The following is a 14,675-nucleotide window of genomic DNA, read 5'->3' as shown; positions in this document are numbered from 1 at the left end:
ATAATGTATTATCTTAATTATGAACACACTAGTTTGTAGTGCAAACAGTTTTACCGTTTGCTGCACGTTGTTATTCTTCTCGCTATTATAGTGGCTAAGGAACCGGAAGTCTCGCCCACAGGCTTGCTTACGCATTGAAAAATAAAGTGGATGGGTTAATTTAATAAAATTTTCATTTTTTTTTTTCGAATATTCAATATATTTAGAAAATTCAAGTTTATTTTCCCATAAAAGTGAGAGAGGTCTTGAACAATGTATATTTTTATTAATAAATTTTTTGTATAGCACACAGTTTCATGATAGCTATTACAAAAATATGTTTATATTAACGTATTTTAGTCTATCTTAATTTTTTTATTTCTGTAAATACTGGTTTACTCTGAATAAAAATCTGTTTATAAGAGATTAACGCCGTCATACGATTGATCTTCTCCTCTCATCCACTCCAGCAGACGGCAGTAGACAAACACACAGCGGCACTGAATGACAGAAGAATAACATGTGGGAGAAACATGGCGTCCTGCAGCAGGTTGCCCTTGCATCCTCTCCTCTCCAGTACATCAGCACGCCTCGTCTGTAACAGAAATGTCCAGGTCGAAGCTTCCACAGCTAAGAGTTTGTATCCACCCATTCTGCCCTCTCGAACCGCGAAGAGTAAGTCTGCAAAGAGGCGTGTGGCCGTTGAGTTCTTCGAGCAGCTGCGCGCGTGCACGGCACAGGAGAAGATCCGAGCGCTCACTCGCGTTCAGCGCAAGAAGTACGTGATTTACCCACAGACATTTGCTCTCAACGCGGACAAATGGTATCAGCACTACACCAAAACGGCATATGTCAGCGGTCTGCCCGAGAAATACACCGCGTCAACAAATGCGGAGTCGGCAGCGGTGGTTGGTGAGTCTGTGCTGTCTGAGGTGAAATCTTTAGTCTGCGACTCCCTCTTACAGGAACACTGGTACGTGAAGAAAGGGAAGGCTTTCACCCATAAACAGCAAGAGCAATTCGTCACTCCGTTGTTAAGGAACATTGTGTGTGGTCTGAAAAACCTTCTGGCCAAAGAAAACTCAGTGCTGAGTCAGTCTAGTTTAGGTGAGTTTGACCTGTATTTGACCTATATTGCTTATATAATGTGTTTTCTGGTTTTTATGTATGCATTTATTTATTTTTGTTTATTGTTTGAAGATTTTGACCCCCAAGTTAACTATTACTGGTTACGGGGAGAAAGGACTATCCCAGAGGGCCACAGAAGAGGACGGGTCGAGCCTATGAGGTTCCAGATTGATGACAAACCTCACAGTCAGATCAGAATCCCACAACAACTTCCTGAGGTAGAGTGCTGTAATTTTAGGGTATTGTTAAGGACAGGGGTGCCCAACCCTGTTTCTGGAGATCGACCTTTCTGCAGAGTTTAGTTCCGACCCTAATCAAACACACCTGTCTGTAATTATCAAGGGCTCTTTCAGATCCTAATTGGCTGGTTCAGGTGTGTTTGGTCAGGGTTGGAGCTGAACTCTGCAGGAAAGTTGATCTCCAGGTCCTGGGTTGAGCACCCCTGGTTTATGATGAATTTATTTTGTGCGCATTATTTTAACCATGACTGCAGGCAGTTTAAATGTACTTGTTAGACAATGTAAAAGTCTGTGGTGATGTTATTTGTGACCCTGGACCACAAAACCAGTCTTAAGTCGCTGGGGAATATTTGAAGCAATAGCCAAAAATACATTGTATGGGTCAAAATTACTGATTTTCATTTTATGCCAAAAATCATTAGGATATTAAGTAAAGATCATGTGCCATGAAGATATTTTGTAAACTTCCTACTGTAAATATATCATAAAATAATTTTTGATTAGTAATATACATTGTTAAAAACTTAATTTGGACAACTTTAAAGGTGATTTTCTCAATATTTAGATTTTTTTGCACCCTCAGATTCCAGGTTTTCAAATAGTTGTATCTTGGCTAAATATTGTTCTATCATAACAAACCATACATCAATGGAAAGCGTATTTATTCCACTTTCAGATGTTGTATAAATCTCAGTTTGAGAAAATTGACCCTTATGACTGGTTTTGTGGTCCAGGGTCACATTTTGCAATGTTGTCATGCAACACTTAAGGAATTCATAGTTCTGAATCCATAGAACTGTAGCACAAGCTTGTCAATTTTCTGTTTCCAATATACACATATTTAGATCATCTCTCAAAATAATGAATAAAAGAAAAAAAAACAAAGATTTGTGAACAAAGTTCAAGTTTTGGCCATTTGCAAATCTCATAAAGCACCTTCTGCAACATTTCAATCACTAAAAACAGCAGGACGTTCTAAAACGTTTAATGTGCAAAACACTTAAAGTGCATTAATGTATTAAAAGATCAAATTCAGTTTACATCTTATTAATGATGTGTAGTTTATATAGTAGTGGTGGCAAGATGAAGACTTATCCGCCTTATTTTTCAGTGCGGCAGTAAGCTGTTTTCTGGTAATGTGTTAGACGTCCGGTTCATAATTCACCATAGAGAAATAACGAGAAGAATATCGAAGTGCATTAAACGGCAAAACAGTTTGCACTACAAACCCGTGTGTTAATAATTAAGATAATACATATATACATATATAATATGGTAAGACACACCAGATTGCAATATCAAGCTTTTTTGTGCAGCTAAAAATAGCTGGAAGTGGATGAGACCGGAAACCAAACACACAAAATGTACAAATGGCTGACCCACTCTTATGGGAAAAATGAGGTGGATAAAACATTGAAGCTTTTCAGCCTAGTGCTTCATACAAGGGTTCATTTTTCGACAGTAGGGGTTCGATCTTCAACTGGCTGGCAGGAGCTGCCACTGACAGGTCATGTGACCTGTCAGTGGCTGGTGGCAGCTGCCAGTCTGCCTGTCAGTGGCTGGTGGCAGCTGCCAGTCTGATTCTGGCAGGTCACGTGACCTGCCAGTGGCGGGCTGGTGGCTGGCAGTCTCAACCGCTTTAGATCTGTGAGTATAACGCCTTCTCTGTCACTCTCGCTGCAAGGAAATACACTATTTTATTGTTATGAATGTATTCTTATGACTCTGTTCTTTAGTATGATTGACGTTTTAGTTTTGTTTTTTTTTCCACAACTAAAGCGGTCAAATGAACGTGATCGCGACTGGTTGCTTACTGACGCTTCGCCTAAACTCGGAGCGCCCTCGCGGCTGACTGAGCTGCCAGTGGAAGCTACAATAAGCTGCCAGTTGAAATCACGGCCATTTGAACCATTTATTTGTAAGAAACCTGCATAAAACGTCGGCATATAAAAAGACTATACCCATAAGAATATATTAACGATCATGAAATTATATATTTCCTTGTAGCAAGAGTGGTAGAAAACGCGTTAACCTCGGAGCGCTCTCGCGGCTGTCTGACTGAACTGGAAGTGGAAGCGACAATAAGCTGCCAGTTGAAACCACGGCCATTTAAACACTTTATTCATAATAAAACTCCATGAAATGTTGATAAACTAAAAGACTAGACCCATAAGAATATATTAATGATCGTGAAATTATATATTTCCTTGTAGCAAGAGTGGCAGAGAACGCGTTAACCTCGGAGCGCTCTCGCGGCTGACTGAGCGACCAGTAGAAGCTGCATTAACCAAATTATTTTTATTTTATTTTTTTAATTTTATTTTTAATCGCGCTAAAAATAAAGAACTGAACAGTTTCACAATAAGAAATTAAGCACAAAACACAAAATCTGCCGAAAATCTGTTGTTGCTGAAACTTGTTGAGGCATACTGCCAGCTGGCAGCTGCCAGTCAGCCCGCCCAAAATCAGACTGACAGCTGCCACCAGCCACTGGCAGGTCACGTGACCTGCCAGTGACGGCTCCCGCCAGCCAGTTGAAGATTGAACCCCCTCTCTTTTTCGAGGCTTCATTTGCTCACAATACCACCTGGTGGCCGAAGAGTGTAAAACAAGCGGTGCATTACAGAAGACTTGATGTGATCTGCTATGCGCTGTATTTTGCACCAGTTAAGGCTTGTAAATATATTATTAGGGCTGTCAGTCAATTCAAATTTTTAATCTAAGAACATGATGTTTCGATTACTTAATTGCAAAATAAATTTGACTGTGAAAATGCCCAAAAAAGATTAAAGGCTTGTGTTAAATGAGAACGTGTCAAGTAAACATAAAAATTGTAGCTTTAGAAAGGAATATTTTACACACAAACACACACACAATTTTATTTTGCACCAATGTATTCAATTTTAGGGCATAACTGCATTTATGGAGTTGTTGTCCTGTGTTATATTTGTCAACAGTCAACTATATGAAATATAAGATGATGTACAGGGTCTGGGGGGGGCTAGTGCATTAACTGCGTTAAAATTTTTTAATCAAAATTTTTTAATAACTAATTAATTAAGTTAACACGTTAAACTGACAGCCCGGTTAGGTTAGGTTAGGTTATATTACACTGGAAAGTGGCTCAGTTTAACTGGGCAGAGGACTGTGAATTTGCAAGATACAAACCGCTTCCTAAGCTAGTCAGAGGGGAAGCAAGGCTTTGGACGTCATCAGTGACATCATTGCTCTAAAGTGATACAAGCCTCGATATATGCTTCACTGAAAGTTTCTGGGATTTCGACACACTCAAAAGCCCCAGCACAGAACTTAACATCATTATTATATATAGGCAAGCAGATGAGCCCGGAATATGAACGCAGTGTGCTAAATGCTTAATGTTTGCTTTATAATGTTTTTCTGTGGGAAAACGCTTAATGTGAAACTTTGCACTTTGCGTTTATATTCATCAGCTTGCCTGTACAAAGTATGCATCACCAATAAGGTTATACTGATTTTGGTCTTTTATTATGAGTGTCTTGCTGCATTACTACTGAATGCAAACCATGTGAAAATAACCAGCAGTAAGTGGAGGAAAGTTTCTTGCATTGCTGTAAGTGTGTGACATGAATAAATAGCTATAAATAGCATTAATGTGTGATTATATGCTTAATGGTGATGTCATTTCCTGCAGTTTGTTCCTCTTGAGGCAGAGATCTCTGCTGAAGTTCCTGATATCACTTTGGCTCCTGACCAGCTCCCGTTGTTTAGGAGACAGTATGACAACAACATCTTCATAGGTTGGTGTATTCTGGTGTTTTTAGCATTTTTTTTTTTTTTTTATTATATTGTATTATAGTATTTATTAATATTTTAAATATACTTTTACGTTTTTTTAGTTTTCATTTAAGTTTTAGCAGTGCAGCATTTCTATTTAGCTGTAATGTATTTATATTTCATTTTTAGTACTTAGTCTCAGTTGCCAAAACAACATTTCTAATTTTTGCTTTCATGTTATTTTTATCAAATGTTTATATTTTATTTTATTTCAACTTTTAGTTTTAACAGATATTATTTTAATAGTTTTAGTTAAAGCCCCCATGAAATCAAAATGTAATTTTTATTTATTTTTATTTTTTTTGTCATTTTTAGTCTTAAGTTTATCTATAAGCTAGTGTGTTTCAAAACAATTACAAAATTTGCATTTACAAGATATAAGCATTCAAAACTTACAGTCTCTAGCTTTCGCCAATATGAATCAATGATTTTGATGGCATCACCCTGCGCTTCAACTGTTTGTCCAATCAAATGCTCTTTAGAATCCAAAGCGTCCCGCCCCTTCACTATAAATAGACGATAAAGCTATGGCTAAAATCGGTCACTTGTTCATAGAATTCATGTTTTCTGTATGGTGAATGGCACATAGTTTATTATGTAGGGGAAAGGGACAGATTCAGAAAGTGTAAATATGCTTTCCATTGGAAGAAAGAAGTCTGGTACAGAATAATGTGTTTCAAAGCGCTGCACTGGACCTTTAACAGAATCAACACTGCTCCCATGATGCAACAGATATTTAAATTCCGATTGGATGAGCCACATTCATATTTGCTGCACATTCTATATTATGGAGAAAGTCGCCATGTTGCTTGGTAACTGTAAGGACTTAATGTAAATTTAGGCTAATGAACTGTTACGTAGAGAAAGAAGTGTTTGCTATTAAAATTCAAATATAAGTTCCTTAATAAAAATAAAAGATTTTTTTGAGCATTGGTCTTGTATCACATTGCTGTTGCCAGTTGTACAAAAGCAACTGATAAGAACACTCAACCAGGGGGCAGTAGGAGACCCCATCAATCATCCAAAGGACCCTCATAAATCTTTAAAAATGATTTAAATATTAACAAAATAAGTATTAATATTAAAATTAAAATGCAGCTGCTGTAGTGTACAGCCTCTTGTGGCTAGTGGTATATCAGAAGTTTGTAGTTTAAATCCATGACATTACGCTGAAATTAAGTGCATGTTGTTTTACCCCACAGGTGCCAAACTGGAAGATCCATGCGACTATGGTCACACACAGTTTCACATGGTCCCTGATAGGTTCCGCAGGGACAAAATGAGCAAGAGAGGCCTCTCTGATCAGGTTGAGGTGTCACTGAGAGCCAACAGTATTGCCAGCCTGTTCGCATGGACGGGTGCACAGGCTATGTATCAAGGTTAGTGTTTCTGTAAGCTTTGGGGGTTTTTTTTAAAATGGTGACAGAATTGTCCCAAAGAACAGGTTAAAGGAGAAGTCCACTTCCAGAACAACAATTTACAAATAATTTACTCACCCCTGTGGTCATCCAAGATGTTAATGTTTTTTTCTTACTTTAGCCATAAAATTATGTTTTTGAGGAAAACATTTCAGGATTTTTCTCCATATAATGGACTGATATGGTGCCCCGATTTTGAACTTTCAAAATGCAGTTTAAATGCGGCTTCAAACGATCCCAAATGTGGTTGTAAACGATCCCAGCCAAGGAAAAAGGGTCTTATCTAGCGAAACAATCGGTTATTTTCATAAAAATAATACAATTTACATACTTTTAAATACCAAACGTTTGTCTTGTCTTACTCTGCCTGAACTGTTTTTGTTCCGGTTCATGACAGTTAGGGTATGTCAAAAAACACTCATCTCATGTTCTCCCTCAACTTCGAAATCGTCTTATATCGCTGTTTTATCTTTTTTGTTAAGGGTGTTTGATCATCTTTGCATGTTCACTTTGCATAGATTGTGTCGGTACTGCTGCAGTGATGTAGCATGATTTTGACATGATTTCTGAAGTTGAAAGAGAAAATATGAATGGAGTTTTTCGACATACCCTAAAGGTCTTGAGTCAGAATACACAGAGTTCTGAGAGAAAGGCAAAACGAGCATTTGAGATGAAAAAGTATTTAAATTTTATTTTTTTTTAATGAAAATAACCAATCGTTACGCTAGATAAGACCCTTCTTTCTCGGCTGGGGTCGTTTACAACCACATTTGGGATCGTTTGAAGCTGCATTTAAACTGCATTTTGGAAGTTCAAAATCGGGGGAACCATATCAGTCCATTATATGGAGAAAAATGCAGAAATGTTTTCCTCAAAAAACATAATTTCTTTACGACTGAAGAAAGAGACACATGAACATTTTGGATGACAAGGCGGTGTGAGTACTTTATATGTGAATCTTTGTTTTGGAAGTGGACTTCTCCTTTAAAAGCACTTTTCAAGTGAACTGATTCATTGTTTTCACAATCAACTCATGCATGCTTCATTAATAACTAAATGGGTTTTGTTCTGCCCAGGTTTTTGGAGTGAAGAGGATGTGAGCAGGCCATTCGTGTCTCAGGCTGTCATCACGGATGGGCAGTTCTTCTCATTTTTCTGCTATCAGCTCAATACTCTGGCTTTGAGTCCAAGGGCTGATGTCAACAATAGCAGGAAGAACTTATGCTGGGGCACAGAAAGTATGCGTCTGTATGAGAGAATCACAGACGGAGACATAGTGGGCTTGAATGATGCCGTTCTTAAACTGCTGCTGCAGTTTTTATTAAACAAACCACAGTGTTGAAAATGCTGAAGAATGGAAATATGATTTGACTGTTCTGCGTGTCAATAAACATAATATATGCAGCTGCATGTTATTTTTGTCTTCATTTAAGTTTAAGAACTTAAGTGCCAAAAATAGAACAGAAAATTAAAAGATTGTTGAAAAATCAACAATGCAGTCATTTTTGTATTTAAAGGAATAGCTCACCCCAAAAAAGTTAAGGTAATCCTTATGAATCAAGCAGTTTGATTCATATCTTCTGAAGATGTACGATTGCTTCATATGATAGAAAAACCTCATTGGCTCTCATGCATCAAGCAATGCTGAGCTTCCTTTGACCTCTGTGTCTGTGTTAATCAATGTTTATATATGAATAAAAGATAAATTATATTATTACATTATATGAAGCGATTTAAGTCTTTTAATAAAGTCATCAGAAAAGGAATCAGTTTTATCTATAGTTGACCTTTATTAAATTGATTTTCAAAAGGTCATATGAACACTTCAACTTTAACAATAACACTATATTGAATATTATGAAAACATGCCTTATACGGTTATATTTAGATGCCTTATTCTTATATTCTACTTATATAAGAATATATATGATATGTGACAGAATTAGTTTAGGCAAAAATCCTTATTGCTTATTACTGTGATTCAAGCCACAAGTTTCTAAAGCAGAATAAAAGGGATATGCATCACACATTTTTTTTTTTTCATCTGTTAAAATGAAAACCTCAGTCGTCCAGTTTTCTTCGTCTTGCTGTGTTGTTCTCCACTCCGTTGCTCTCGTCACGAGTGCTAGAACAAAAATGAACACCGTCAATGCCAGTGTCTGAAGAACCTCCAATTAAGTATAACTATTTTAATGTTTACCAAATATATTTAGTGAATCTTTAAAATCATATGAACTGATCTGAACACTTACAGTTTGGTGGTTTGTTCAGAGCAGACATCATTTTCTGCAAATGAGTAAATTGTTAATTTTGAAATATGCACAATTATTCCTCATACGTTCTGCTTATTCATGTAAGTTAAATGTACCTCCTGCAGAAGAGCTGTCATGCTGTGGCTTGCTGCATTTTTCCCACAGCAAAATCAGTGTGACCAGGACAATGACTTCAACCACTATGGCAATGAAGGGTTTGAGAGGCTCAGTGTATGACAAGACCTTTAGCTCTATGTAAGACTCGCTGGGTTTGATATCAAACACAGCGCTGCATATGTACTTTCCAGAATGTTCCTCAGACAGATTCAGTATAGTCAGTTTTGTTCGATTTCCATTATTAAAGATCTTATAGTTCAGAGGGTTTGCAGTAACATTGATGAGCTCCTGTGAAGAGAAAAAGATTGAACAGTGTTATTGTTGACTAAATATTAAAGAGGACATCGGATGCCTATTTTCCACAAGTTGCTGGTATGATTCTTTAGGGTCTTCATGAAAAATCTGCAACATACTTAAGTTAAATTCCTCACTGATGCTTCAAGGAGAACTCCACTTCCAAAACAACAATTTACAAATAATTTACTCACCCCCTTGTCATCCAAGATGTTCATGTCTTTCTTTCTTCAGTCGTAAAGAAATTTTGTTTTTTGAGGAAAACATTTATAATGGACTGCTATGGTGCCCCGATTTTGAACTTTCAAAATGCAGTTTAAATGCGGCTTCAAACGATCCCAGCCTAGGAAGAAGGGTCTTATCTAGCTTAACGATTGGTTATTTTAATAAAAATAATACAATTTTTATACTTTTTAATGCCAAACGCTCCTCTTGTCTTACTCTGCCTGGACTGTTTTTGTTCCGGTTCATGACAGTTAGGGTATGTTGAAAAACTCCCATCTCGAGTTCTCCCTCAACATCAAAAACGTCCTATATCGCTGTTTTACCTTTTTTATTAAGGGTGTTTGATCATCTTTGCATGTTCACTTTGCAAAGACTGGGTCGGGACTTGGTGATTGGTGGTCGGTGATTTTGAAATGATTTTTGAAGTTGAAGGAGACAAATACGATTGGAGTTTTTCAACATACCCTAACTGTCTTGAACCAGAGTATACAGAGTTCAAGGAGTGCAAGGCAAGACGAGCTTTTGAAAATAAAATATGTAAATGTAAATAACCGATCGTTTCGCTAGATAAGACCCTTCTTCCTCGGCTGGAATCATTTACAACAGCATTTGGGATCGTTTGAAGCCGCATTTAAACTGCAGTTTAGAAATGTTCAAAATCGGGCACCGTAGCAGTCCATTATATGGGGAAAAATGTTGAAATGTTTTCCTCAGAAAACATAATTTCTTTATGACTGAAGAAAGAAAGACATGAACATCGTGGATGACAAGGGGGTGAGTAAATCATTTGTAAATTGTTGTTCTGGAAGTGGAGTTCTCCTTTCAGAAGGAAGCATGATGCATTAAGCTGGGGGGTGAAAACTTTTGAAGATCAGGGTAAATTTATCTTATTTTGTCTTCTAGGAAACATGTCTGCACCTTCTGTAACTTTAGAAGGGCAGTATTAAATGAAAAAAATATGATATTTCGGCAAAATAAGAAAAATGTACACATCTTCATTCTGTTGAAACGTTTACACCCCAGGCTCTTAATGCATCGTTTTTTCTGTCTGAAGCATCAGTGATCATTTGAACCTTCTTTGCAGATTCTGCAAGTTAAACTTTTGACCTCAACTGTATATGCAAACACCATGTAAAAATGAATTTTGCATCTGATGTTCCCTTTAACTACAACTATTAAAAATCATTTCTCAGATAATGAAATTCTAAAATATATTTTATATTAGATAAAAAAAAAAACCTTCACCTTTTCAGTGTTGTTTGCCTTGTACCAGTTCCAGGTGTTTGGTGTGTATTTGAGTTTACACTCCAGTACAACTGAATCTCTGGTGTAGCTCACTACCGGCTTGTCTCTTTTGTCCTTTATTACAGGAACTTGAGAACAAACGCAAAATACATCAGGTTAAGATAAATCAAAGTGATAAATATGATTATATACACCATATAAAACAACACAATATGTGCATAAAATGACAACATACCATCTAAAACAAATGTTACTTGTGCCTTATTTTCTCTGAAGATGCATGAATAATTTCCCAGGTCTCTGGCCTGTATACTGAAACTACGAAGAAGGTTAAACAAGTTAAAACCATGTCAAATCATTGTTTAGTAATACTGAATTGCTGAATTTTATACTTCTTTAACAAGTCTTATTTGCATTATTTTGACATTAGAAATTACACACAATTATTTTCTGAAATAGGCATCCACTTACGTCTTTTTAAGGACATACTGTTCATTGATTCTATTTACAGTTTCTTCAGAGTTTTCAATTTCTTGTCCATCTTTAGCCCAATATCCAGTAATGTTTGGAGGGTTATTTGGAATATCAGTTAGGTTACATAAAAGCTCAATATTTTGGGGTGTCAGGATTGCAAGCTCTTCAGTAATGACTTGATTTTGACCTGCATGCCAAGAAATTGTAGCCCAATCAGCAAAACAAACCTCTGTAATTATGTACAATTCAATAAACTGTCTCTAGTAAATTAAGCTATTTTTGATAACCTTACTATAAAATGATAAATTCATGTTTTAAAAAAATAATTTGCCCAAAAAAGGAAAAAAAAATGTTGTTTATGTTTGGATGTTTATTTACCCTCATGCTATGCTCCAAGATGTAGATGAGTTTGTTTCATCAGAACAGATTTGGAGAAATTTTGCTTTACACGATTTACTCATCAATGGATCCTCTGCAGTGAATGGGTGCCGTCAGAATGAGAGCCCAAACAGCTGATAAAAATATCACAGTAATCTACAAGTGAAGAGTTCAGATGCAAAACCAGCTAAAAGCCATCTCGGTCAAAACTGAGATAATGATAGTGAGTGAATGCTCCCGACTTTTACTTTAAACTCGCTAAATTCCAGCCTCAGCCCAATCAGAAGTACCAGTACTTACATAGAAACCTATACAAAGTAGCCAGAAAGAAATGCTAATTTTAAAGAAATACGTCAGATGGATTTAGGGGCTTTTGCATCTAAACTCTTCAAGTAATCCACATGGCTCCATTGATTTATATTCTGTGAAGCGAAAAGCTGTGTTTGTATAAAACAAATCCATTATTAAGCATTTTGAAATTCATACCGTCAACTTCTGGCTGACTACTCTATCCATAACGCTTCTTGCAGTGGACAAGTTGTTATCCTCTCACATCAAAATCCACAAACATTTTCGTTTAGAACTGGATTTGAATCATGAGTTTGTGTTTAAATCAATTCTTTATATCGTTTTATTAACATCTACACCTATACCCCAACTCTAAACTATTTTATTTTATTGTGTGGTTGATGCGCTACAATTGATGAACAGACCTGAAAACATTAAATATTATTTCCAAGCATTTATGCCGTCAGTAAAAGAGCTTGTGATTAGCCATGTGATTGATTTACCTCAGAAAAGACAAAAATAATGAGCTTTGGGGTTTTTGATCTGTACGATGAGATGACTTTTTCACTGGAGAAGCAAATATTTTGGTTAGAGGGCTTATATTTTGCAAGAATTTGAAGTTAAAAACGCCTCAATGATGAATTTGTTTGCTACAAACATGCAACGGTTCACTTCACAAGATGTTAATTGTGGATTACTTGTGGATTATTGTGTTTATCAGATGTTTGGACACTAATTGTGACGGCACCCATTTACTGCAGAGGATCCATTAGTGCGCAAGTGAAATAATGTTGAATTTCTCCAAATCTGATCTGATGAAGAAACAAACTCATTTGCATCTTGGATGGCCTGAGGGTGAGTACAATTTCAGCAAATTTTCATTTTTGGATAGCTACTCCTGTAATAAATGTATAATTTGTACACTTATAAATACATCTATTAATGTCAAATGAATACTTGTGCTGGCTAATAAGATATGAAGAGGATAACCATACCTTTCGATACAGCTTTTCGTGTTGTAAATACAGGATCAGACGGCGGGGAAGGGGTTGTTTCTAAAAGAAAGAAAGAAAAAAAGAGAAAAAAAAAGACATGCCATATGATGTTGCACTGAATAAAACAACACTGCTAACTCACCATTCAATTACAGAGACGGGCCTAGTCAAGGTTAAATGAAACTTGTATTACTTAGAAGCCTCAATTCAGCTTAATATTAAAAACAATGAGGAATGATTTTACAATTACTTACAAAAATTGTACAATCACTTTAACATCCCATAGAAATGCTGGAAAAACCAACAGATCAGGAGACTTAAATACAGACTAACTGATAACAAGGTCAGAGCTTGAAAAAAACAACAACAAGGCCTCATAAATGCTGCAGTACACTAAAAAGCAGACATGCACATACCTGTGTTCATCCCATCACAGTAGAGGAGTAGTAAGATGAGATGTCTGACATTAGCCATGGAGAAGAGTGCCGTTTCCCTGCAGCAGTGCTGTGCGCGTCTGGGGCGAGGCATCTCTTTTGGTGCGTCTTTTTCAGCAGCAGGTCCCCAGAGACACCAGGCCCCTCCCCTTCACCTCTTCTACTGCAGCCATGGTGACTTGGCAGGACTGGTGTATGCTTGCAGCTTCCTGGTGTAAATTAATTATGAGCGTCAGGAGGTGGATACAGCCCTGCATGATCAAATGATTGGAAAGCCTGTAACATCACCCTCTATTGAAATGAAGCAGGTACTGTGACGAGCGCTGGCACAACTCTGTGTTTGACAAGTTATAATTCACAGCTCATCCTTGTGGTACATCCTGTATTCACAAATGTGGATGTAGTTATGAGAGTAGCCTTTTATTTCTTTTATGTGCCAGCCAGGTGTTGAGAAAAGCAGTCTGCACTGGAGGATTGTATTACGTACAGTCCTTTATTATTCATTGCAAACTGACAGTTTAAAGGGGCCTGTACTTTATGTTTAAACCTGTTATGCTGTGACTTTTACCTCTTGTTTAACATTTCTTGACATTGTCATATATCACATAGCTAACAATATCATATCATATCATGTCATATCATATATCATATCATACATATTTATTTATTGTTTGTTTGTGTATAAACACATGGTTCAAAGAGGTCAATTTCTCTTATAGTCAATATGTCATTGTACACACTTGATACATACAATTTACAATTTTGGCAAAAAAATGATTTAAATAAAAAAATTAAAATAATGCTTTTAGGCTTAGAGTGTAACTATTAGAACTCATAAGAGAACTTGTATTAATAATAATAATAATAATAATTGCGGGCATTGCTGTTATTATAGTAGTAAACAACAATAATGACAGCAGAGGAAATTGTAATTATTAGTAGTAGTGTTATACTTAACACATAAATATATTATATAATACAATATAATACAATATAATATAATATAATATAATATAATATAATATAATATAATATAATATAATATAATATATGATGTGTTGGGATTTTTGACATTTGCATACTCATATGAGAAGTTATGTATTATGAACAAATTATGCAAATGTTTATGAATTATTCTTATATTATTCTGTATTAATAACTCATAAGAATCATATATTAGATGTACTGAACATAGTGAAACTTAATTTGACTCTCATTTTTACGTTATTAATAATTCTGTTATTCATTTGCATTTCTGAAACCTTTTGAATAAATTTGTAACTTCTCCAACCCACCCGTCTGTGACGTGGATTCAATTTTGCATCAATATAATATAATATCTGGCAAAAAACAAATAGCATAGTAATAATAATGCTGCTATTGTTGTTGTTAT

At 36.1% G+C, this 14,675-nt stretch overlaps 2 protein-coding genes across 2 annotated transcripts; one reads left to right on the top strand and one right to left on the bottom strand.

The window, feature by feature from the left end:
* The first annotated feature begins 445 nt into the window (after positions 1-445).
* mrps30 (mitochondrial ribosomal protein S30) lies at positions 446-8,620 on the top strand. The gene is made up of 5 exons (XM_051111060.1): positions 446-1,086; positions 1,180-1,325; positions 5,020-5,125; positions 6,365-6,541; positions 7,657-8,620. Exons 1-5 carry the CDS (start codon positions 513-515, stop codon positions 7,920-7,922), a joined length of 1,269 nt encoding a protein of 422 aa, XP_050967017.1. The 5' UTR covers positions 446-512; the 3' UTR covers positions 7,923-8,620.
* Positions 8,404-13,504, bottom strand: emb (embigin). The gene is made up of 8 exons (XM_051111061.1): positions 13,265-13,504; positions 12,849-12,908; positions 11,185-11,374; positions 10,949-11,031; positions 10,714-10,841; positions 8,949-9,237; positions 8,833-8,866; positions 8,404-8,705 (listed from the first exon to the last, which is right to left on the bottom strand). Exons 1-8 carry the CDS (start codon positions 13,374-13,376, stop codon positions 8,642-8,644), a joined length of 960 nt encoding a protein of 319 aa, XP_050967018.1. The 5' UTR covers positions 13,377-13,504; the 3' UTR covers positions 8,404-8,641.
* Between the last annotated feature and the right edge of the window lie 1,171 nt (positions 13,505-14,675).

The sequence above is a fragment of the Labeo rohita genome, chromosome 5, assembly GCF_022985175.1.
Source record: "Labeo rohita strain BAU-BD-2019 chromosome 5, IGBB_LRoh.1.0, whole genome shotgun sequence".
Lineage (NCBI taxonomy): Eukaryota > Metazoa > Chordata > Actinopteri > Cypriniformes > Cyprinidae > Labeo > Labeo rohita.
The sequence above is the reverse complement of the archived record's forward strand: the minus strand, read 5'-3'. Positions and strand labels throughout refer to the sequence as shown.